The 27,395-nt window shown below is 39.4% G+C and overlaps 1 protein-coding gene across 1 annotated transcript in view; it reads right to left on the minus strand.

Moving 5' to 3' along the window:
* Window positions 1–21,237, minus strand: part of LOC150076832 (ras-related protein Rab-37-like) — a 68,485-nt gene extending 47,248 nt beyond the window's left edge. Inside the window, exons 1-2 of the mRNA XM_090386777.1 lie at window positions 20,441–21,237; window positions 6,978–7,088 (exon numbers count right to left, since the gene is read on the minus strand). Of these exons, the coding sequence (XP_090242903.1) occupies window positions 6,978–7,088; window positions 20,441–20,581 (252 nt within the window). The 5' untranslated portion in view covers window positions 20,582–21,237. The remainder of the gene's footprint in view (window positions 1–6,977; window positions 7,089–20,440) is intronic.
* Window positions 21,238–27,395: the final 6,158 nt, after the last annotated feature.

The following is a 27,395-nucleotide window of genomic DNA, read 5'->3' on the forward strand; positions in this document are numbered from 1 at the left end:
CTCCGCTTCAATCACTTTTTTCCCCAAGATTGGCAGCACTGTCTGTGTTGGTTACAAGGTCATGTGCACGGTGGCATTCTGGAAACACCTGCTGAAAGCAGAACAGCACACCCTCTTGCTTCCTTATTTATCTTCCCATAATGCAGACCACGCATGCGCATAAGGACAAAGCAAATGTGTCGAGAAGTACAAACGAATTCTTTCTTTGAGATCATGCTACCAACGTAGGGAAAACGACTTTTGACCTTAATAATTAATTTTGTGGTATTCTTTTCTAAAAGTATTGTAATATCTCGAAGGTGAAATTTTTCACCAATTAAAATGCAATTTTTAATTAACATTATCACAAAGAAAATATATTGCGCTACCTATGAATGACGATCGTCTGCTATCACTAACAATATATTGTTATCTTAAATCGTATGCTATCGTTAACGCTCTTATCATTTTATTACAACCTACTATCAATTTCTCGTCTGCCATCACTATATTACACCGTTATTACTTTATCGTCTGCTATCACTTTATTTGCTGATTTCAATACAGTACACTGCTATTAATTTATCGTCTGCTATCGCTATGTTACATTGTTATTAATAACTATCGTCTGCTATCATTATATTACATTGTTATGAATAGCTATCGTCTGCCATCTCTATATTACAGGGCTATCACTCATAGCCCTCGCGGGTAGCAGAGTGGAACATTTAGATCATTTGGGGGGAGCATCGTGCGCCTATGTGTAAATGTGCTTCTGAGGGGCAGATTCATGTAGTTACGATCGCTAACCTTCCTCACCACGTGGAAATGGGGTAATGAATCCCTCAATACAGGAGGAAAGTTTGGAGGCATTTTTCACACCATGGCCAAGTTAATCGATCTCAGTAAAAGTTGCTATTATCAGCTACCATTATTATATATTATTAGTTTATTGAATACTAATTACATTGTAATTAGTATTCAATAAACCTGTGTATATGGCCTCTGTAGCGGAGCGGTCAGGAGCGAGAGTGCAGTAGCATGCGCTCTTTGAGCACACCTGGGTTCAAGTCCCTGACGGCTAAATACGGTCGATCTGCCAATCTTCTCGAAACCAGCGGCATATTATGGTCCATTTCCCCTCAACATGACTTGTTGAGGAGGCTGTCATCCTGCAGTGGATTGACAAGGGCTGCAGAATTATTTATTTACCTACGTTTATTGTGTCTGTAAATTGAGTGTGTTCTCTGGTCGATTTCCCTGGACGAAAAACCCCAGATTTTTTTCAGGGGGGAAATAACCTTGCCATCTACGCCTCAGGCCGACTAACAGCCACAGAGCGATAAAAGTCCACAAAAATTCCTCGCGTCGTCGATGGGATTCGAACCCGGGCCTTTTCCACTCGGTGTGCGGAGAATGGTGACTATATCACTGTGCTACCAGCGCAGACTGTTTAAATTGCATTTATTCTGTGATTTGCTGTTTGATGGACAAAACCAGAGTTTCTGGGAGATAAAATCACTGAAGCGTCATCTGAATTCGACTAACTCAGCCACGTTTGGAAAAAAGCCCATAAAAATTCCTCGCATCATTGATGATTCAAACTACGCTTTTTATACTCGGAGTGGAGAGGACGGATTATATTCACTTATTACTCGCGAGAGCACTCTATAATCTGCTGCTACCATTAGTTTCATCGTTGATTACTTAGTTTGCCATTGCCATATTATTTTTTAATTATATATTCGAAATTCCTTAATAGTGATCATCAGTGATCTGTCTTCTCCCTTCATAAAAAAAATCTAGGGTAATACTTATATGTGCATATAACTTAAAAGAAAGTTCTCCTTCCTCCAAATAATCTGATCACAATGGTAGCAGATTCTATCACACACACACACACACACACACACACCTCAGAAACTAATATCTGCTTCTTCAACGATTTCAAAAAGATCGGCGCGGGTTGCTGACGCATTTAGTTAAAATGCCAAAGCAAGATTCCTCATATCATCCTGTCAATGATATGAGGAATTTTAATGGGCCGTTTTCACAATGTGGCTAAGTTAGTCGGTCTAAGGCAAGGGTCTTGTGGTGTTTCTCCCAGAAACTCGGGTTTTTCGTCCAAGAAACAGAAAATCGACCTCAGATAATCCTTATAGGGAGCAATACGGCCTTGGTCGCTGATACTCCTTAAACCCATATTAAGGCATCAGGAAAATCATTTCATCAACTTTGTCCGCTTTACGAATCAATCCGGTGGTCTACTTAGTCATATCCAATATGATGATCTCATATGATCATCTCATTCCTTTAATTTAGAAAGCAGACGTCGACTTATGGCTCAACAAATTAATAACGGGTGATATTGATTCCTTAAATCATCTCTCACCAACGTGACTTTTACTGTCACGATAAACTTCATCATCTTTCACCCCACACCGGATGGAAAACGCCCGTGTTCAAATTCCGTCAATGACGTGAGGAACATTTACAGACCGAGTTAGTCGGGCTGATATGTGAACATAAAGGTCCCCCAGAAATTCGGATATTTCATCCAGAAAAACAAGCAAGCTGACTAGAAAACACACGCAATTTATGAGCACAGTACATTGTATGTACTTGTGGAAGCCATTCGGGATTAAATTGCCCATATCGAAAGTTGTTGTTGTTGTTGTTGTTGTTTAAGGTTTTAGGAGCATCAGCGACTAAGGCCATATTGCTCCGTGTATATCGTCTATAAATTGCGTTGTTCTGTGGTCGATTTTCTGTTTGCTGGACAAAAAAACCCGAGTTTCTGGGAGGAAAAACCATGCAACCCTCGCCTGAGATATCGTAAGAAATCATCGCTAATAATAAAAAATAATAATAATAAACTTAAAATACTAAAAATCATGTTAATGTGCTATTTTCCTATTCCATACCAAAATAAATAAATAAAACTCTTAAAAATACAAGAATCTTCTATTTGTCATGTTAGCCATAATTATGAGAGCATCCTTGGACTCAAGGGAGGTTCCCACGGACTGGAGATGTGAAAATGTATCCCCAATTCACAAAGGGGATCGAAGGGTGACACAAGTAATTACAGACCAGTTAGTTTAACTTCTGTTTCGGGTAAAATAATGGAGTCACTGGTTAAAGATGCATTGCAGGATCATCTAGACAAGACTGCAGCAATAATTCAGACACAGCATGGGTTTGTTAAGGGAAAGTCTTGTCTGACAAATTTGATAGGATATTATGATGTGGTTACAAAGGAACTGGATGCAAAAAATAATTTTGATATCATATATTTGGATTTCAGGAAAGCTTTTGACACTGTTGCGCATGGAAGACTATTGTACAAATTGGAGCAGAATGGTATTAAGGATAAGTTGCTACAATGGATAAAAGGATGGTTAAGTGCGAGAAGACAGAGGGTGGTAATCAATGGGTGCTGCTCTTCTTGGACTAATGTTATTGGTGGAGTCCCACAGGGTTCGGTGTTGGGTCCTCTGTTGTTTTGTATATTTATCAATGATATTGATGAAGGTATATCAGGCTTAGTGCCGAAGTTTGCAGATGATACAAAGGTCGGCAGGGTTGTTAATGACAGTAATGGCAGTGTGCTACTGCAACAGGATCTAGATAATTTGAGCAGATGGGCTAAGAAGTGGCAACTGAAGTGTAACCTTGACAAATGCAAAGTACTGCATATGGGTAGAAGTAACCCCAGAGAAACGTACCAACTGTGTGGTACTACACTTAAGGTGGTAGAAAATGAAAAAGACCTGGGAGTAATTGTGCAGTCAGATATGAAGTTTTCTGAGCAATGCAGACAGGCTGCCAGGGCAGGTCATGGGGTTTTGTCAATGATATATAGGAATTTTGCTAGCAGGGAAAAGGAGGTGATTGTCCCTCTGTATAAGGCAATGGTCAGGCCACGCCTTGAGTACTGTGTACAGGTCTGGAGGCCTCATTTTAGGAAGGATGTAGATTTACTTGAGCGTGTACAGAGAAGGGCAACAAGATTGGTGAGGGGAATGAAGGGATCCTCTTACCAAGAGAGGCTTAAGTTCTGCAAATTGCAGTGGCTGGAGACTAGGCACCTGCGCGGTGATCTGATTGAGGTGTATAAGGCCTTGAATGGGTTGAGCAAGCTGAATTCTGATAGGATCCTTCCACTTGTTCAGATTACGAACCTAAGGGGGCATAAATTCAAATTAAGAAAAGACAGATGTAGAATAGATGTGCGGAAATTTGCCTTTAGCCAGCGGTTGGTTAATTGCTGGAACAAACTTCCATCTGTCATTGTGGAAGTTGATAGGTTGAATAAATTTAAGTAGAAACTGGACAGGCATTTGGAGGGAATGGTGTGATTTTTTTTTTTTTTTTTTTTTTGGCTGATGCTGCATAAGCTCATACATTTGCTTTCTTGCATCACATGCCACTACTACTACTACTACTATTTCAAAAATTCTAACCACAAACAAAATTAATATTATATTTTTCTAGTTTTCGGACAATGCAGATAGAATTGAAAACTGGATGTCGCTTATTTCGCCTCTATTACATTTAGTATTGGAATAGTTCTGATGTGTTATTTTTAAACAGAAATTTTTAAACAGTTTATAAATATTTACAAGGCGAAAATTCCGTTATATTCGGACAGAAAGTATGGTAAGGAATTTCAAATATTTACATTTGTAATTTCGAAAATGAAATATTTGTACATTAATGAAAATACGTTACTTTTATTTTGTAATAAATGAATGCAGCTCATGCACGAGATTTCAGCAAAATTTCTGAATCCGATTATTACGTAAAACAGATAAATATATAACTGATTTATAATATATTTTATAATATCTATTTTTGTATGTACATTGTAATGGGGCCCTGAAAGTCGCAAATTAATTTGTTTATAATTATTTTCTAATTTAATCAAATTGTAAATTAGCCTCTAACAAAGTGAATTGTCATTTTTATACGCGCCCCCTTTCGGGAAAATGGTAATATGCATTATAAATTTTTTGGGCTGGAAAATGGTTATAAATTTACATTTTACTGTATGTAAATTAATTGTAGACGCAACTGGATAGAAAAACTTGTTTACCTAAAGAAACCGGTTAATATATATATATATACTGCTAACTCCAATTTATGTAAAAGAGAGAAAATATTAATAATTTTAACTATATTTAGCTTTATCATTATCATAATAATTATCATCACTCAATCGTCTGCTATTATCTTTCATTCGGCTGCTATTTTTGTCTTAACAAGGCACACGTACACATTATATATCTGGAAATTCCCTTTAAGTGGGTTTAAACTTTCAAAGAACAACTTACCTTGAAGAGAATATTGTACTCTTCTCCGCTGCTAAGGGTCAGTTTCTGTGGTGCATCTCGAGAGGAAGAAGGGACTAGTGGACGTGACGTTGTAGAAGATCCAGATGTTGTCGATGTAGTGGTCTTATTACTTTCCCTGTAGTTGGACGCGCCGTTCTTTTCCTGCTGCCTTAGCTTGGTTAACGACATAACATCGATGCTGCGAATAATCCAACTTATAAATTTTTCGCACACAGTGGGGGTTGGGGGGAACGAGATCTGTGTCGCCAGTGGATCGCGTGCGCTGGGATATGTGTGTTCAGCTTCCAGTGAGCAACAGTTGGTTGAGTTCCAGTGACCACTACGTGACACTTTAAACTGTAGGCTTTGGTTAAAACATTAAAGCGCATGCGCTAGAAAGCAGATGACATACAATTGGTATATATATTTTTTTCAGTTCTAAATATTATTTCTTAATACTGCAAATTAGACCAAATTGGTTTATGGTTTAAATGAATAAACATATATTTTATAAAAAGAGTATATTTAAATATATTACAATAACCAATCGCATTTGCATATTAATTCAAATATTATATGACGTATTTAAATATAAACGTATGACAGATGGCACTGTACTTGACATTTGGATGTTATTTAATAACTGGAAAGGCTAATGAAAGGCAGTCTATCATTCTATTGAAATTATTTCAGAAAAAATAACTTTTTTTTTTGAAGAACGATTCAATTATCGTTAATTAAAATGAAACGTTGATCGATGGGATGCAGCCAATCGATCTTTAAAAGGTGATCCCCTTCCCCCCTTTTTTTCCATGCGATTGGATATTGGATATATGAAATATGGATATCAATTACTAGTCACCAGTGTTCTTCTTGACCTTGACATATAACTTCGTCTGCAGGGAATGCAAACGTGAAGACAAGAAATGGAAGAAGCAATCAATTCTCATCCAAAAAAAGAATAATCGAAGATTTTGAAGATTGGTGGTGTTTTTGTTGACGACTTTGCGTGCTAACAACAGACGCCCTAAATTTTATTATGACTGAACTTTATATAATTATTTAACCACTGAGGGCTCTTTATGTAAAGTGTCGATGTGCTTAGAAGCAGAAGTAGCCTAGTGGTCAGGCGCGCGGGTGTATAAGTACACGTGCCTTGAGTGAGCGGGGTTCAAGCCCGTGACTACTGAATACGGTGCTGTTTCTTGTATTCTGTCTATCTTGTGAATTCCTCTGACTGTTTGGTCGTCCCGGAGTATAAACAGAAAATTTATTTTCCACAAACTGATTGAGCGCGCACACCAAAACCAATCATTGGTTATATTACATTGGTGTAAGAGATATTAAGTTGGGGATTTATTTTAAGTATAGTAAGAATAAGCAACTCTTGACTCCAAATAAGGTGAATAATGTTCGGAATGTTTCCTTACATCCAGTATGCGCAATATACTATACTGACAAATAATTAACCAATCGGGTTGTATTGTGTCCGGGATGAAAAATTCAGAATACATAAGGGGAATTACTACAGTTCTGCTTGACACAAGCGACGAAACCACTGTATCATCAAGGAGGATCCACCAATATCTGGGAGCAATGATAATATACGCTGCAAGTAGAAAGAAGGGTAAATTAATAGTGTAAAAAAGAAATTACACTTACCGTGAAGCCGATTCCTACAGTAGCTGAAAACGATCCACTCTGGAACTTTCCTTGGTCAAACTGCACGAGCAAAGAAGTCTTCCCTACTCCGCTATCTCCAACAAGAATAGTCTGAAAATATTTCATTAATAAAGTGAATCTGAAAAGAAAACAAATGGTAGGATGTTTCTTTAAAGTTTAAATTACTACAGTTTGTTTACAATAATCGATTAATTCCGAGATCTACAATAATAGAATTAGGAATCTGATTCGCACTGGCGTTTTAATGGTGCGAGTCCAGTGTACTCGTGGGGTTGTGTAAGTGGGGTGAGCAGCAGGAAAGCAAGCAAACAACAATATGCAAAGCTTTCAGAATCTGACGAACAACAAGAAGCATAGGCGTCGTTCACAAAAAAAAAAAAAAAAAAAGAAGTCTAGTTTGGGTTGAGAAAGTGGGAGATTTTTCAAAGATTTCATGGACAACGAGTTCCTTTCTCCAGCTTAGTAACATTACAAAGAAACACCTTTACTAATCCTTATGCTGTAAAAGACGAGAAACTTTGGTAAATCTTATGCCCCAGCAGTATCCATGACAACGTGACTATTAAAGACTTCGATTCAGATACAGATAAGTGGTCGCTGCAGGGGGAATAGTTGAGCAACTCCCTTGTTCAACTGGTTGCCACGGAAACGGGTAATTGTTTACGTTTCTCTAAGTCTGATATTTCATTGGAGACACGCGTCATCCAACGAGACTTTCTATTCTCCTTCTGCACTCTCCCCGACGAAGCTAACCTCCTTCTTATCCCATTAACGTAAAGAGGGCTGTTTACATCCTGTCCGTTGATCGCCCTTGTGATCCTTGAACCAGCAATGCCTCCACTAATGCTATTGCGACCAACTTTTGTGTTTGTATAAGCTGTTTGCACGGTCTCTAAATCCATGTTATTTTTATAACCTTGTGTTAAACTTATATACGATATGATCTTACTCTATTTTATACAGTCTTATTTTATCCGTATCATTTAAGAACATCCCTGGAGTGCGCGCGTTTAAATTTAAGTGACATAGTTTTATATTACAGAGGCTCAATACTCTCTGTGGTATCATGGAGAATACTGAGAAGGCTTTTTGTCAGAAAGCTGAAAATGTGTTGAATTAAAAAAAAAAAAAAATCATATACACTACAATACCAAAAATATTGAATTGTGTTGTGTTAGCCTGTAGAATTCCATTGCTGGACAAAGGCCTCCACCAACTTTCTCCATTCTTCTCGGTTCGTTGCCAGTCTTGTCCATGTGGGGCCCCATAAAGGATGTTAACTCAAAAATAGCTGGACCGCGGGTCTCAGAAGAAATTCTGTGAAATGCCCAATGCCTCCAGAAGTCAACCCCACCTCCTAGTGGTATGTCCTGGGTCACGCTAACAGGGAAATGAATATGGTGAGTCTCGGGCGCCTATAATTAACCTGAGCAATGCGGGGTTGAGTAGCAGTGACACCATCTTCTGGCGGAAGAACATCCAGGATGTCAGCGGCGGAATGGAAGCTGGCTGACAGAAGAATCTGTCACAGATCAATTGCAGGCAGCAATATCCCAGTTAGTTGGATACTGCAAAGTTGGCGGAAGAACATCCAGGATGTCAGCGGCGGAATGGAAGCTGGCTGACAGAAAAATCTTTCACAGATCAATTGCAGGCAGCAATATCCCAGTTAGTTAGATACTGCAAAGTTGGCAGATAGCTTTAAAAGGCATCTCCCAAGTCACCTGGTCAGTGTGGTAGATTAAACCCATATACTCCCCATGGAATAAAAAGAACCAGGAGAGGCCGTACAGCTCAATGCCAAACGGGGCACCTACTTAATTTGACAAGTTCTTCCCAAAAATATTGGATACTACGAGAAAAAGCAACAAATGTTTACGGACCAAAAAGGACGATCTTGATTCTAAGCTTATGGTACTCATGTGAATAAATTGATATATATATTAGCTGTAAACTCGCACAGTATCTACAACTTTATTCACACTATGGTACAGTTAATTAGTTCCGGGAAGGCTGCATGTTTAATTTTCCTCAATATTGGGTTTTTCATCCCTAAACATACGCAAAACGATCATAGAGCACAAGCAATTGACAGGTGCCATATACTGACGCATTATGGCATTAGCTGCTCCTGCACAATAAACAGTCCAACTCAGAGTAAAATTCCTACAACAGAATCCTCCAGTACAAGTATAATGGTGCCCAAAAGTTAAGTTGTAACTAGAAAATGTCAGATATAAATAAAATCCACCTGCAAGATGGAATTTTTCGATTAGAAGAGTATTACCATGCATCAAATTGAACTTACGAGACTGTTGAAGAGCCTCACAGAGCCCAAGGTTCTTGTTCCTACACCTTTGAGTGATGAAGGCTGCCTCCCTGCAGGATGTAGAGATCAGTGCAGCATTTTCAAAAGTCTGGAGATACTGTGAACGATGCATCATATTGCATAATCCTAAAAAAATTCAAGAACTCAAGTTGCAGAAATCAGCAGCTATTCAGATGTGAAGTACTGCTACTTCATGACAACGCTAGGGCGCTTAAAAAGGGTAACGAAAGTAACCATTAATGATTTGGAGCAGAAACTTCATCATCCTCCCTACACCTCTGACCTTGTCCCTAGCGATTTCACACATGTGTGGGCCACTAAATAACTTTGCTTTGTGGTAAAACTTTTTTTTGAAATGATACGGGGTTTAAAATGACGTATGTCACTAATTACGTCAACTTTACTAGAGAGTACTGTATTCGGAAAAGTAGTACAACAATCTCATCAGGCATCCGCACAAAACATCAGTCAGAAGTTTCAGGCGCCATCACGGATTGAAATCTATACAAACACACTATACATGGAGTTCCACAGCTTTGGGCTCTATGGGAAAATGAAGGCGCATAAGCCAAATATGACTAACCGCAATCAGCGGTCCTGCTATGGCCAGTCGTTGGACAGTGGAAAGCTTACCCAGGAGGGTGTTATAGATGCGAAAAGGTGATCGATGCGCTACAGATGCGAGTGGCATCGACCTCAGTTTGAAACGGACCTATGTCCTCATAGTTTTTGGAAGATAGTATTTGCCAATTGCCAATTGTGCACAGTGACGACAGAAGTGATACATACAGACAGATATTCTAAAGATGATGACCGGTGTTTTGAAATTAAAATAGAGTCAGCAAGGAGACGAACAGGCGCATAAATTTGAAGGTCACTGAATGCCATAAGAACGCAGTTTAAATAAGTATTATAATAATACTATTACTTGCCTACTGATAATAATATGAGTTGCTGATATGGCTATGTCCGCGCGGTAGCACAGCGGTTATAACCATCGTTCTCCCCACACCCGTACTCGGGTAGAGGCCCGTGCTCGAATCCTATTAATGATGCTAGGGGGAAAAATGCCCATGAAAGGGCTGAATTTGTCGGTTTCAAGAGTGGATAACAAGTGAAAAATCCGAAAACTCCAGTTTGTCGTCCAACAAAATAGGCAAACTGACCAGGGAACACACGCAATTTACAAACATAATATACACGAGTAGATGAGATAATTTTCTGTGATAATTTTCTATGACAGTCGATATGAATATTGACGTTTGTTTCATAATTGATATTGTACCTGTATCTATAAGAAAAGAGGAGTGGTTGCAAAAAAAAAAAAAAAAAAAAATACAAATACAGCTAACAGACAAAAGGAAGGGATGCGCCGTTTGTTTTGATCGATCGAGATTATTACCTGGAGACCACAAGAGGAATTGAAGTGAGCAGGACATTCTAACAAGCTTATGTGCACGCAGATCACGCAACAAAGCGGATGAATCCCCACTCACACTTCATGCAATTCTTAGTGAAAGCCAACGTAAACTGAAGGCCAGAGAATGTTCCAAATTTATGGATAAACTCCAGATAAAAATCAAACAATACATATTCTGGTCTCGACTTAGCGCCATCTGTCGATGAAGTTATAAATTTGAAAACTCAGCTTCGAAGACTTGGTGAAAAGTATTGTGTGCAAGTAAATATATTTTTTCTCGCCTGCAAAGAATGTGAAGAATGATTCAGTCCTCTAAGGAGTTCTATTTTAAACTGCAGGTAATATTTACATCGCATCACTTCTAAAGGAGAAGCAGTCAGAATGAAGACAGTGGACTCTTTCCCAAATATTAGTACACTAGCAATGTCAAAGATAGCTTGGAATTTTTAAACTGAAGATTTGTTATATCCATCTTTCAGAAACTGTCCACGCCCGCCTAATACTTCTTTTAAAAAGAAGAGAGAGATGTTGTACACTGCTCGACAAAATTAACAGAACACGTAAAAAACGTGATGTAACATTTGCAGATTGCGATGAAGCAGAACAAAATTTGGTATGGTGGTGTACCGGAGAATAACATTGAAATAAGGAGACAGCGAGACACTTCGGATAAGTATAAGGGGCATTTTTAGGGTTCTATAAGAATTGCCAAAAAAGGTCACATTACGTTTCTCGTGGGACGGAATAATGATCAATGGCCGCATTCCTCTTCATGTTTTTGATAGGAGCCGTAATTGCGCAAAGGTACCGAGAGCAGATCCTGAAACTCTATGTGCGACTGTTTAGGGTGCGGTTGGCACAGATTTTCTTTTCATGCACGACATTGCCACTGCATATAGAGCTCAAGTGGTGAAGGAATATCTTGAAACTGAAGGTGTCCAACGACTGCAGTGACCAGCACCATCACCAGACTTAAATTCCATCGAACATGTGTGGAACGCCCTTGGATGTCGCATTGCACGCGGACAGCCAACCCCTAGGTCACTTCGTGAGCTAAGGTTTGCGCTGGTGGAAGAATGGCCTGTTTAGTCGTTGGAGGGCATCATACGTCGTACTGTTGTCATGTGACTTGTATCGACTTCTGTAATGTAACTTTTTTGGTAATTCTTATACAACCCCTATAAATGTCCCCTATATCTATCTGAAGTTTCTCGCTGTCTCCTCATTTTATCGTTATTCTATGGTACACCACCATACCAGATTTTATCCCATTTCATCGCAAGCTGCACAAGTTTCAAAACGTTTTCTGCATGTTCTGTTAATTTTGCCAGGCAGTGTAGTAGGGTTTTAGAAGCAGCAGCGACTAAGGTCATACTGCTTACTGTCTGTAAATTGTGTGTGCTCTCTGGTCGATTATCTGTTTTCTGGACGAAAAACCTGAGTTTCCGGGAGAAAAAGCCATGCTACCCTCATTTGAGGTCGGGTAACTCAGCCAAGTTGTGAAAAAGGGCCATAAAAATTCCTTACGTCATCGACGGGACTCTAACTCAGGTCTTTTCCACCTGGTGTGAGGAGGATAGCGATCCTACCAACTGTGCTACCAACGAGGGCAAAAGAGAGAGAGAGAGAGAAGAGCATGAGTCCCTGGTATCTAACATATATACGACTAACTGACATCGTAGTTTACCCTTCTGAAAAGGATACAGGACGTAGGATCAGTTGGAAGTCACAGAAAGCAAAGTAACTCGTATAACTCTATTGCCTTGATTGATTAATTTTTGCTTGGCTTAATCTCTTATATCTTGAAAATTATCTGAATTATAGTTGCTACAAGATCCACTTGGAATACTTTGTCCGAGGAAAGCATGACTCGGATAGGAATGATGGTAAGTGATTCGCGAGTGGGTCAGGAATTCATCGATTAGCCTGTGGCGTGTTCCAAGGTCGATCTTTAATCCTGTCTCAACTGACGATTCTTTCTTTATTCTCCATCTTAAATTTAACCAATCTTAAATTAAAACTTGGTTCATTTGCTAGATGGAACTGAATCACCGAACGGGCGATTGACCTAGTGACAAATAAAATGGGGTTTGGTCAAGGACTAAAATATCCAGTGACCTGTCAGGAGACACAACCTCATTTCGGGCTCAGTGTTGTTGTAGAATTTTAGGCGCATTAGTAACTTAGGGCATATTACGCCTTATATAATGTCTGTAAATTGCGGTTGTTCTGTGGTCGATTTGCTGCTTGCTGGAAGAAAAACCCAAGTTTTCAGGAGGAAAAACCATGCACTCTACCTGAGACTGACTAACTCGGCCACGTTGTGGAAAAGGCCCATAAAAATTCTTCGTGTTGTCGACGCATTCGAACTGAGATCTTTTTCACCCGGTGTGGAGAAGGAGTAGGGGATCGGTGATTATACCAAGTGTGCAACCCACGAGGCCGACAGAAGTGACAACATAATGCCAATTCATAAAGGTGACGTGAGAGCGAAGTGAGTAACTACTGACCGGTAGCCTAACTTCAGTGGTAAGGAAAATCATGGAGTCAATGATAAAGAGTGCAATACAGAAATATTTAGATAAAAATGGAATTCTGCAGGATATACAGCATTGTTTCGTTAAGGGAAAATCTTGTTTAACTAACTAACTTGGTTAACTTTTTTGACACTGTTACTTGTGAGTTGGATGCAGGAAATAATTTTGACTTTGTTTATTTGAATTTTTAGCAAAGTATTTGATCCAATTCCCCATGAGCAGTTACTTTATAAGCTGGAGCATGTTGGAATTACAGGAAAAATCCTTAGCTGGATCTCAAACTGGCTGCAGGCAGGAGGCAAAAGTTGTTATTAATGGTTACTCTACAGATTGGGCTAATGTAAGAAGTGGGTATTCCCAAGGATCGAACCACACTTGTTTCTAATTTTCTTAAATGACATCGACAAAGGGATAAAGAGCAAGTCTTTATCCCTTAAATGTTAAATTAAATAATACGAATAATAATAATATGAAATTATTATCATTCAATGACATTAAGCTTCTAGTCCAGAGACGGGCAACCCGCTTGGTGAGATCGATGAGGATTGTTGTTGTTGGGTTTTGAGTACATCAGCGACTTAGCCCATATTGCACCGTATATAGCCCTCGTGGGGAGCACAGTTAGTAGAATTGACGTCCTGCCCACACCGGGTAGAAAAGACCTAAGTTCGAGTCCCTTCGATGACGTCAGGAATTTTTATGGCCCTTTTTTAAAATGTGGCTGAGTTACTTGGTCTCAGGCGAGGATAGATGGTTTCTTCTACCGGAAACATTGGGTTTTTCGTCCAGCAAACAGAAAATCTACCACAGACCACACACGCAATTTACAGAGAGTATACAAGGAGCAATATGGCCTTAGTCGCTGATGCTCGTAAAACCCTACAACAACAACAACAACAACAGCACCTTATATAATATAGCTGTAAATTGCGTGTTCTGGGGTCGATTTGCTGTTTGTTGGTCGAAAAACCCGATTTTCCGGGAGGAAAACCCACTATCTTCACTTGAGACTGACTAACTCAGCCAACAAAAATTCTTAACGTCGTCGACAGGATTCGAACTTGGGTCTTTTCCACAGAGGACGATCGAATATGTGGACTAGCTACAGATCTTGGTAATTAGGTACCATAGAGGACACTTCATTGACGTGTATAAGGCTCTATAAGAAGAAAATAAATTAAATAAGAGCGAAATTTTCAAAAAAATCTATAACCAAGTTAATTAGTCATTGATGAAGGACGAAAGAATTCCGAAACGTATCTGAAAAAAAAAAAAAAAAAAAAAAAGATATAATTTACCCTGATGAAAGTCGGAAGAATACGAAACGCTACGAAAAAGACGTCTGCTTATATGTATTCCGTACTATCAATTTTCAATGTAGTTTTTACAGTGCCGTAATAGCCCGCTATTAAGATAGTCATTACGAGCACGAGTCTGTTTTCCTTTTCTGGACTGTACTGATTACAGGCATATCCCCCTTGGGGCATATTGTCATCAGTAGAGACTGTCATTATTCTGTGCAGGAGAAAAGCTAGATGCCTTGGCTAGCGGAGTTCTAATGGTTCTCAGGCAAAGAATGCAGACACAACTGGTCGCCATAGCAACGAAGTAGAAAGAATGAAGACAAAATGCGGGCAGCTGGCAACTCAGAAAACAATAACACATCCGTGGAATATATTAGTACAAATATAAGATCTTTATCGAACAATTTTGTGTTTGTATGCTTAACCAGCCGTGGTACACACCTAGCGATTAGTACCATAATGGCTGTATTTCGTGATTGTTTTAAAACGTGTTTGTTGTCATTAAATTCGGTATCTTATTGCGAGCAAAACGAGGAATATTATCATCGGGTAGGCACGTCTGGAACGTCTGAATTTTGTAAGATGCCTCTACTTCCTATTGATTATAAAAAAAAAAAAAAGTACGGATATTGCGTTATATCCGCTACATAACGGTTTGACGTCTGCGATAACTCAAATTTGTGTGACGGTCAACCTTAGACTCGTACTCTCCTCTCCCCTCCCCTCTCCCACCACAACCCACCCCCTACTAAACTAACGCCACAGATAAGGCGAACCTCTTCCAGAAGCAAAACATTTACCAAGAAGGAAAACGTTGCTATAGCAATATTACGTTACCATGACTACTATCTCAATTTAAGCCAGCATCTTTCGTTTGCTGTTTTTAACAATGATGCTGCTGTAAGGAAATGGACAAGTAAGGAAACGTGTCCAATAAAAATACGACTTTTGGTGTGACGACATTCGATTTTGAAAAAGGTCAGGGGTCACGTGAGTGGTATCCAGAAATATTTCGTTATTCACCCTAGATCAATGTAGCGTAATATCTTAAGACACCTGATTAACGCGATGCTTAAATTACCTTACGTGGTTGCCATAGCAACCGATAAATTGTATAATTCTGACACGACTTCTAGCGATATTAGCAAAAGATGGTTATGTTGGCAAGCGATAGCGTCCCTTTTTATGTTTTATTCTTTCAACCATACTATTAATAGAAAAAAACAAGGTGGCAGCAGATAACTCCCACCTCCATCACCAAACGACGACTTAGATATCGTACAATTTCACAACAGTACATCTGGAAAAAGCGATCGTTTGTAAAACGAGAAAATCCTGCTGTCGACAGACGTTCGCATCAGTTAGAACAGTCGGAGGGTGTAAATAACGCGAATCAGGTGTTGTGACGTCAAACTGTACACAGACGTTAACGTTTGTCTTCTGTCTATCTTCTCACCTTTTGCTACAGTCGGTTTGGTGAAATCGATACAGGTACGAGCAACCTCTACGGAGAATATAGATGGTACCCTTAGAAAAATACTGTAAAGACAAAACATGACTTTATACTTATCTTAATGTAAAGGTCACAAAGACGCTGGATATGGCCCTTTACTTTGATCAAAATACTCACTTAAGGATTAATAGCAACTTTATTGGCACCCGTTCCCCACCTCACCCCCTCCAAAGGACCGGTCCTCTCGCTGTGCAGGCATTCTGCACTCTTTCATCATGGCAATTTTGTTATCTTTTTCTATTGCAAAAGATTGCTTACCTAGTTTTTTTTTAAAAAATTAAGTAAACAATCTTTTTAAAAAATTATTATTTTTTAATTATTGCATTTTTTTAAAAATTGAAACGGTATTAGAGGTAAAATGGACGTTAGTGTATTATTTGGATGAACCTTGGATACTGAAAAGTTTCGATTATTAGAAGTGATACTTATTTACAGTTTCGCTCTCGATTATCCGAAGTAAAAACTCGATTATCCGAATTATTAAAACGCTTGCCAAAAAACTCTAATAAATTTCTTTCAAACATTGCCCGAATCTGACGATTTTTTTTTTTTTTTCTTTTCTTATCTGGACTAGTGTTCATTTTCATTAAAGTAATTAAAAAAAATACCGAATCTTATGGACTAGTACGTTAGTGGCATAGTATTTAGGGTCTGGCGCCACCGGTGGTTTCCCACATCTGCGCCTGTACAAATAGTACCATGGATGAGTTGGGATGAAAGAAGAGACGGAGAAATAAATAAAGAAAATTCAGAACAGGGTGCGCACTCCATGCTATCGGCGTTTCTTAATTATGTCGGTTGTTTTTAGTGTGGGTTTTTTAAATATACTTTCATTTTTGGCTGGTAAAAATAGGGATGGATTCAAGCACGCTAGCGAAAGAGGTTACGTTATGTTACACTGGAGGGCGCACCCTCTTCTGAAGTTTTACCAAGAAAATAAATAAAGGCTACTGTTTTTTGTTTTTTATTGGTGACTAATAAAGCCGCTCTAACACCACCGATGGGTTGAAGGTTGGGAGCTTGAACCTTCCATAAAAAAAACGCCACGTTCTTCATTTATCTCCGCAACAACTCGTGTACGGATTGCGCAACAAGTAGTACGCTCATGCGCAGTCTAATTTACTCCGAGTCTGGTAAAATTCACTTCAGAATCATCAAGATGTAATTTTTTGAATTATAATGCTGTCCAGGGATTAATAAGAAAAATAATTATTGTAATTATCGCAAAGCTAATTAGAGAAAAACTAATAAAAAAGGTCATTAACGAAGTAATTTAGGAGGACTATTTTATATCTTCAGACGCTGAAAAAATTTTAATAACGCTAATGATTAATTAAGGTTAACAACATGTAAATCGATTTGGGAATATATGCTTCTACACACATGCCATTATGCAATATGCAACAATCAGCATAAAATTATTCATGAATATCCCTAAACTTTTGGTAATGTAGTGTAAATTTACGAAATTTTTTAATGGGCAAAAACACTGAACATCTTATTATTATAAAGCCTTTCGAAGAGACAGCAAAAGAGGCCTAAATTACAAACAGAAGAATTTTAAACTTATAAATTCTACCTTTATAAAATCACGAATAATTTCTGGCCAAAATATTGGAACCGTTTTTATTATTGATATGGTTTGAAGGAAATACATTCAAATCAAGAATCAGAGAATATGGTCGGTAATAAATATCACTGTAATGGTCAAACCATCACAAAACCGACTTCCCAAAAAGGACTCATTATTGGTGGGCAAAAGACAGAAAATGGGGTCATCTATATGAAAATGAAAATAACAAATTTTAGATGGGGTCATCTAAAATTTGTCTCTTTTTCTAGATCTTATTAAAATAAGATCTAGAAAAAGAGACAAATTTTAGGTTTCCGCTGTGATCACTAGGTGTCATTACTGCAAGGACTGTGAATTATCCTAGAGTGTAGAATGACAAAGAGAGCAGGGGAGCGGCTCATGAACCCAATACGAACACTTAGACTATGCCCTCAAAATGTGGACCCCATCCAATTATTGTCCCATTGCACTTACCTCTATATTTTCCAAAGTAAAGAAGAAATGAATCAACCGCCAACTCTTAACTGTTTCGAAATCCTTCATCTAATCAATGATCACCAATATGGACTACGCCAGTGTCGATCCACTGGTGATATACAGCTTTTATGTTACCCATCTATTGACAAATTCAATGGAAAAGTTTGGTGAAACTCAAGCAGTTTCTCTTAACATTTCGAAGGTTTTGATCGGGTTTTGTATAACGGTCTTCTAAACAAGTTCCCATCTTATAGATTGTGGTCTTTTTTGGGGGGGTCGATTTTCTCTCTGAAAGTTCATTGCAGGTTCATGGCTTCTGTCTTCTAACTTCTCCATTAAGGCCGATGTTCCTCAAGTTCAGTTCTTTCTCCAACTCTTTCCCGCTCATATAATAATGACCTTCTTGCACTGACTGGAAATCCTGTCCATAACAGCACATTGCATTCCATCTTCCAGTTTGAGAAATTTTCTCCTGCACAAACAGCTTCAACTTCTCGAATAAAATAAAGGTAAGTAAAGGTAAATTGCAGCCATGATCATATCAATCCACTGCAGGATGGAAGCCTCCTCACGATTCATGTTGAGGGAAATGGACCATAATCTGCCACGCTGGTCCAGTGCGGGTTAGCAGATGGACCATATTTAGCAGTCATGGGCTTTGAACCCCAGTTTACTGCATTCGCAAACCAAACCATTCGGTTACGGAAGCCTTCTCGAATATCCATCACCAATTCCTTAAATGGTGATATCCAAGTAATTCTCCAATGGAGCGAAAAAAACTTAGTTAACTTCAATACTTCTAAAACTCAGTATTCTCTTATATCTCGCAAAAAGGAGATATAAGACGGGACTGTGTCTGTTTCTCCTTCTGCTCTTCAAAAGATGGTGCCTCCAAAACCTCAAAAGAGGGAGGCTAATCCTTCTCCTTCAAAGTCCCTCCATTCTTTGTCTCATAGCCATTCAGTTTCTGCTTCATGCCTTTTCTATCATGCCATCGGTAATCCTCCCATTCGTCCAAACCAGTTCGAATACGTACTACAAGCAGTCAGCATCTATTCAAACTCCAACTCCAAACTCACAGAGCCAATTTTTTGTCATTTATCCCTTCTACTTCTGTTTCCTCGAACAACCTTCTTCACGTGTTTCCCGAAAAAGTCTAATGTCAACAAATATCTTCCGACTTCTCAACCTTCGACTCATCCACAGTTGTAAGTACTACACATTTATCCCGTGCTTGGGGCTTACACGAAAAAATGAAAGATTATTTTAAGTTCCACGTACTAACCGTTCATTAAAAATCTACCCAGGATGGAGCTTCTTTTTATCTTAAGTTTTTTTTTTTTTTAGCCTTACCGACAGCCATAATTAGGATCGGCAACGAGTTATACACGCCAGGGATCATCGCTTGAGTGAACTTAACAAATTGAGGAAGGGGCACACTCGGCAGTTTCACACCTTTGGTGAAAATGGAATTTTAATTAGTTGCAGTGACCGAATACTGCTTTGACCGATGAGGAATGTGATTGAAAAAATATGTCGTCTGCATTTCTAAGGGGCCATAACCCTGCCCGTCTATAGAGGGTAGGCAGGGCGAGAAAAATGCATATATAATTAATGTATTTTGAACATCTCGTTTGTATATACGTCAATTTCTAGTTATAGTGAACCCTGAAGAAGGTTGTTGCGAAGATTTACCGAAACGTCTTACATTGGATTATTTATAATAAATAGGAATCCTCTTCTTGTATTTAGGTATTTGAGTCCGATATATTTGCTGTGCGGGGCGGCAGTTGTTAAAACTAGGGCGGATGTTGCAAAATCCCAACGTTGTACAGGCTACAGATGCACCTGACATTAATATACAGTATGGGGAAAACGAAAATGTCACGCCCATACACGTATACATCACGCGCAAATGATGAAGAACCAAATAAACACCACTACTAAGAAAATCCTCTCCAATCTGAGAGGATTAGGACCCTGAACGCTGCAAAATAACTTCCGCGAAAGGAGTAGTCTATTTATAGATCGATCGAGACACTCTCGGTGGCTGGAAAGTACACAAACACTTCAATTTCTCTTGTTTGTATTTGTTTCCACGCCCTTCGATTTATCAAAAATGATATTATGAATATTAGAAAAGTGGATAGCGTTTATTACTCACCAGATCTTTCGCAAAGACCCACGTCGGAACCGAATCCGAGTTCTCATAAGATGGGATTCGATCCCCATTCTTCCCGAATCTCACTTTCACCCACACAATCATATACATAAAAATATGAATCTCACCTTGTGGATGATTTCTTCCACTTGCGGATCTTCCATCAGGTACGAGTTCGACATCGCTTTGATGGGTGAACGGGCTTCGTTCTTACCGTTCGGCGCAACCCTTAGCCCGTACTGTTCTCCCGCCGTCTCTGTGTCGGCCATCTTGACTTCGATTGGCACTTATTCTGCTGCTAGATCCTTTAGAAAGCTTCAAACAGGGTCGAACCAGATATGACATTACAAACTGGTGCGCTCTTCATGTTATTTTCCTTACAACAGTCTTCGGATGTATTTATTCAAAGGATGAACGCTTCCGTGTTCGAAGCGTACTGAACCGGAACCCCCTACGTCACGGATTACAACGGCTGGTAGCGGCAATCAAGAAAACATTTACTTTTTTTCATTTGTGTACAACAATAAATCACAGTTATTTATAGGAAGAAAAATACCTGAGAAGTTGTACAAGATTGTACGTTTCGAAAGCTCCAGACGCGTACATTAAAAGTGTACACGATGAGAGAATCTGCCATATCAGTGTTCCTTTTAACGAGAATTTATCATTGCATACGAGAACACTTAAGCCTAATACTACCTTCAAAAATAAATGATCAATTTCTGGAACACAGCAGACGACTTCATCAGATATCGCACACGCGCATAAACGAGAAACTAACGCGTGCTGGAATGAAACAATATCAGTTCTCGTGCTAATGACGTCACACAACAATGTTTCCACTTGTTGTGGTTGTCAATTTCGGCTAAAACTCGCGACTACCAGCTGTGGTTTCCATGTTTAAAATAGGCCACGCACTGCAGCTCTCTAGTGATTGTTGTAGAGAGCGTGGAGACAGCGACTTCTGCACGCATGCGCACTTGCCGAACTCGAGACGATCGATTTAATCGATAGTAACGTGCTTCGGAAGACCGAGGCTAATAGTGAGACAAGTCTAAAAGGCTTTTTGGGCCACAGCGATATCCGGGCAAGGCAACTGCGTTTAAGTCGAAGTTTTTGAACCGAATTCCGTGGCGTTCGTTACTTTACACGTACGAAAAGTTTTCCCATAAGTTCACTTAGCTCTTGGTGACCGAATGGCCGATCCTTTTTTTTTTTTCTTGAAACTACAGAGCCTCGATTATCCGCGATCTCGATTATCCGAAAATGCATGAACGCTGATGAAAAAATTAAATAATAATTGGCTTTCTCATGGGTGAAAATTCGACGTATTTTTGATGTTATTTTGAGTTCCTTCTTATAAGGAGTTAATTTAAAATATTGAAAACATTTTTAACAATACTGCGCAATGGATTTTTTTTTAAATTATATTTTAAGAAGATAATTACTTTTAAAGGTACTGTTTAAGGTTTTTATCCTTACTGGAATTATTTTTAATGTTGATAAAAGTTTATCTAATTAATTTTGCTGCAATCTGAAATTTGTCAGATCGTCCACAGAGCCCTCTAATACAAAATATGTTTGTTAACCATGAAAAAAAAAAATAATAATAATATAAATTCCAGCCTGTAGATTGTCTGTAACAAATTTCCTCTAGACGTTTGCCAATATAAGCCATTTAAAGTTTTTGGTATTATATAATTTTTTTTAAAGATATGCATTCAGTGGCAGTGTACAATCTTGAGCTGACAGTGTGCGTGCAAGTGTCCACGCACGTTGCAGCTACTGAAAAAGAGATGATGAATGAAGGAGTTAATATGATAAGTTTTCCAGCTGAATCATGAATGGATGATTACTCCGTTAAAAAGAATTCGAGGATTACTTGGATTGTGATGATCAGTGTAGGCGCCATTTCTCGTTAGTACAGATAGGATGTTCCACTGGCCACATCCTTCCAATCCTATGATGTTTTTTTTTTTTTTTTTTTTTTTTTGGTAGTTATTGGCGCATCAGCTTCTGTGGCCATAATGCACCTCCCAAGGTTTTTGCAGTACTTTGATCCAAGCCCGAGGCGGGATTCGAACCCGCGACCTTTGGGTTGCCAGGTAGGCACTTTGCCCACCCGGCTAGCTCGGTCGGCCCTATGATGGCGGGCACTCAGTGGAACACACCATAAGTCATCTTGCAGATAGGGTCCATGTGTGTGGAGATGTCCATCCGTGTCTTCATATGTTTAGAGTACATACAGAAGGCCGCCGTAGCCTAGTGGTCAGGCGCGCGGGTGCATAAGTACACGTGCATAAGTACACGTGCCTTGAGTGACCGGAGTTCAGGCCTGTGACTGCTGAATACGGTGCTGTTTCTTTTATTCTGTCTATCTTGTGAACTCCTCTGATCATTTGGTCGTCCCGGAGTATAAACAGAAAATTTATTTATTTTATTATTAATCAATTATCCGAAATACCCATGATACCAACTCTCGGATAACCGGGATTCTACCGTCCTGTTTTATTCAGAAGGAAACTTAACTGAACATCTGGTCCCTTAAGTGACTAACTAAGCTCCCTCATGTGATTTCTCTCTCAAACCAGAGCCATCAGTGGAGTAAAGGTCCTCTCTTATCTTATCCTTTCTTTGGCAAAAACTAAAACTGAGTTACTCAGATACACACGCTGGCCAAAAAAATAAGAACCTCTATTCCTTGTCGAATCGAGACTTTGTTTCGAAAAACAGCAAGTGTGCGGAACGGCATGGATTCTATAAGGTGTTTTGCTGCATTCTAGTCTAATTGTAACCATTCTTCCCAAAACATGACGTATCTGCGACAAAGTTGAAGGAAGAGGACATCGTTGCCAAGTAACTTTCTACAGCATATTCCACACATTCTCTAGAAGATTCAGATTTAAAAAAAAAAAAATATATATATATATATATATATATATATATATATATTTTTTTTTTTTTTTTTTTTTTTTTAATGAAAACCCCAAACACAAGAGGTATTAGTAAATTTTTTTCCAGAAAACGGCAGTTGAACGAATAAACGAGGAAGATGAAAAGTTGGTTCCGTGAGTTTTGAAGTTGGACAGTAAATGGATGTTGGCTGCACGTGTTCGGACTGTTTTGAAAGAGAGAGCAGGAATTATAGACGGCAATTCAGAAGAACAGTGCCCATGGAAGTATCTGTAGAAAAGGCATGCAGCAGAAACAGTACGTCTATGAGACAGTTAGTGGAAAGACTCTGTTAGAGATGAATCATTAATTAACCTAACTGCCCTCTTCTGAATGGAATCAAGAAGCCTGAGAGAGAGATTTTGGTGGCACCGCCCCAGATATGGGAACAATATTCCATGGTAAGGCGGATTTGCGATTTGTACAGAGTGAACAGCTGTTTGGAAGAAAAGTAACTCCGAGAGTGAAAGAGAAAACCAAGTTTTTTTAGATCCAGAGGAAGCAATATTTGCAATATGCTTGTGCCAAGAGAGATTAGAAGTCAGGGTAATCCCCAAAAGAGATATATCATTTTGCCTAGAAATCGGAGTGTCACTAAAGATAAGCATAGGAGCAGAAGAATCCTTTTTGCGAGATATAAGACAAGACTGGGTTTTAGAAGTATTGAAATCAACTAAGTTGTCTTTGCCCCACTGGAAAATTACCCGGAGGTCGGCATTTAAGGAATTGGTAGCAGATATTCGAGAAGTTGAAGCTGATTGAGAAGGGCAAGGTTTTTCAAAATGGAAAGTGGAATGCAATGTGCTATCATCGGCAAAACTATGGATAGGATTTCCAGTCAATGGAAGAAGGTCATTAATATATAAGAGGAAAAGATTGGGGGAAAGAACTGAACCTTTGGAGACACCAGCATTAGTGGTGAAGTTAGAAGACAGAGTGCCATCTACCATCACCCTCAGTGAGCGATCAGAGAGAAAACTGGATAACAAATTTACAAAAAACAGTTGGCAAACCATAAGATGGAAGCTTGTTTAGAAGACCTTTATGCCAAACACGATCGAAAGCCTTTGAGATGTCAAGAGCAACTGCTTGTGTTTCACCAAACATTTCCATTGAATTTGTCCATAAATGGGTAACATAAGCCAGAATATCACCAGTGGATCGACACTGACAGAATCCATACTGGCGATCGTTGATCAGACGGAAGGTTTCTAGGTAGTTTAAGAGTTGGCGGTTAATTGATTTCTCCATTACTTTAGAAACAGTAGAAGTAATTGCAATGGGACGATAATTGGATGGGAGGGACTTGTCACCCTTTTTAGGAACTGGCTGGATACGAGCAAATTTCCAAGCAGAAGGTAAAACACCTTTGGAATAAGAAAGTGAAAAAAGGCGGCAAAAAACAGAAGTAAGTTCAGGAGCACAGGTTTTGAGAACAAGTGGAGAAATACCATCAAGACCTGCAGCTTTCTTAGCATCGAGATTCGTCAAAATCCTTCTGACATCCTTTTGACGGAAGACCACAGGACGCATTGAATGGAGCGTGTTGGGAATGGTGGGAAGTGTTTTACCAAAATCATTAATACATGAGTTGATAGAAAAATGGGATGCTAGCAGGTTAGCTTTATCCTTGGCTTAAGTGACAACAGAACCATGTGGTTTTGACAGAGGTGGGAGCAGAAACGGGCAAAAGTTCGACCAATAGCTTTGGCAAGAGACCAGAATGCTCGGCTACCATTAGGGCAAGAAGCAAGTTTTCTATTCGTAGCCTGTTCAAAATCTAGTTTGGACTGATTAATGACTGCTTTACAATTGTTGCGAGCTTTGGTGTAGGCAGAAAATGAAACTGGAGAATTGGAAATAAACCAATTACGATATGGAACATTCTTCTCTTGAACAGCCTTAGCACATTTATTGGAAAACCAAGGTTTAGACAAAGAACGAGATTTTAAAGTGGAGTGTGGAATAAAGGATTCCATTCCTACAAGAATAATTTCACTGACACGATCTGAGCAAACGTTGACATCAGAAGTTTTGAAACAGTATTCCGAACAAGGAAAAGAAGAAAAGAAATCTCGCAGGTCATCCCATTTTGCATTCTGGTAATGCCAAACAATAAAGGTTGGGAATAGCCATGAGATAAAGGCTCCATTGGAGAAGAGACAATCACCAAGTTGTGATCTGAGGTACCTAAGGGACCACTCACTTCGACCGTGTACTTAGAAGGGTTGTTTGTGAGAAAAAGATCAAGCGTGTTGGCTGTGTGGTTAGGATTGTCCGGTATTCTTGCAGGTAAATGAACAATCTGTGCAAGGTCATTAGGAATTGCATATATATATATATATATATCACAATAGGGCCACCTGGAATTCCGTGTGTTCTGTGGTCGATTTGCCTGCTTGCTGGACGAAAAACCAGTTTCTGGGGGGGGGGGGAGAACTTGCCATCTACGTCTGAGACCGACTAATTCAGCCACGGAGTGAAAAAAGTCCATAAAAGTTCCTCGCTTCCATTGACGTGATTCGAACCGGGCCATTTCCACCAGGTGTGGGAAGTACAGGGACAATGCCACTGTGCTACTCGCGCAGACAGAAGATTCAGATCAAGTGGGAGCCAGGGAAGATGATGATGGAAATTCATGTCATGTTCTCCGAACCATTCTTGAACGATTATGTCACGATGCACTGTTGCACTACTAAACTATTATATTTAGTCCACCCGAATAATTAAATTCATCTGCCGTGCTGTGTCTTATGTCTGTTAATTGCGTGTGTTCTATGGTCGATTTGCCTGGTTTGCTGGACGAAAAACCCCAGTTTCTGGGGGAAATCCTTGCTATCAACGCCTGAGACTGACTGACTCAACCACGGAGTGAAAAAAGCCCATTAAAGTTCCTCGCGTCATCGACGGCATTCGAACCCGGGCCTTTTCCACCGGGTGTGCGGAGGACGGTGACGATACTACTGTGCTACCCGCGCAGATGCACTGTTGCACTGTCATACAAAAAGTATAACATTGCAGGGTGCAGTAGATGTGATACAAAATTCAAACACTCCCTGGCTGACATTCAACCTTCCTCCGCTATCAACGGACTTAATCCGTGGAAATAAAACATTCCCCGTACCATGATACCACCTCCAGATGCTTGAGTTGTTTGTGTTAAAAAGTCAAGCAGAATCCATCGCTTCTTTATTCCAGTGAAAATAATCTGCACGGTAGCTCAGTGGCATCTTCACCGTTCGAATCCCATCAATGACGCGATGAACTTTTATTGGCTTTTTTCGATCCCTGGCTGAGTTAGTCGGTCTCTGGCGTAGATAGCAAGGTTCCACCTCTGGAACTTTGGTTTTTCTTCCAGAGAAACAGAAAAATCAACCAGAGAACACGCGCAATTCAAGAATATAATAATACCCTTGGGCAGATGAATTGATATTCCGGTTGATCCTGGAGTGTGACATTTATTATATACCAGTGAAAATTCCGTCTCAGATCGTTATAAACTTTATAAACTAGATCAGTGGTTCTCAAAGTGGGTGCCACGGCACCCTAAGGTGCCACTTACTCTTTATAGTGGTGCCGCGACGTCAAATTTAGCATCGGCTTACATCGTGGCCGTCGCTACAAAAGGTCATTGAATTTTATGGAACTGTGTAAATTAGAAGTCGTCATGAAATAATTGCTGACCGCATCGCAGTGTTTATGTACATACACCTACGTATACGGAACTGCCGAGCCGAAGGAAGGGGATGAATCCGATTGGTCCACTTGATATTGATTGTTCGATTGTTGATGATCCTGCTCATGTAGATGACAAATTAAAAGAGTATTTTGCATCTACATTCACTCATGAGGAATTCTGTAGAGAAATGGAGACCAGAAGTTTCTCTAACTCTAACAGGGAGCTAAATGACTTTGTAATAACTAAGAGCAAAGTGGAGGAGAAATTGTTGAAGTTAAACATAAGAAAGGCACCTGGAATGGATAGGATCAATCCAGTTAGATTAAAGGAGGCAGCAAAGGAAGTAAGCAGACCCTTAGCCATTATTATGAGAGCATCCTTGAACTAAGGGAAGGACCCTACGGACTGGAAATGCGCAAATGTAACCGCAATTCATAAAGAAGTAATTACAG

Source organism: Mastigoproctus giganteus, chromosome 12, assembly GCF_048544385.1.
Source record: "Mastigoproctus giganteus isolate SK-2022 chromosome 12, ASM4854438v1, whole genome shotgun sequence".
In the NCBI taxonomy this organism is placed as follows: Eukaryota; Metazoa; Arthropoda; class Arachnida; order Uropygi; family Thelyphonidae; genus Mastigoproctus; species Mastigoproctus giganteus.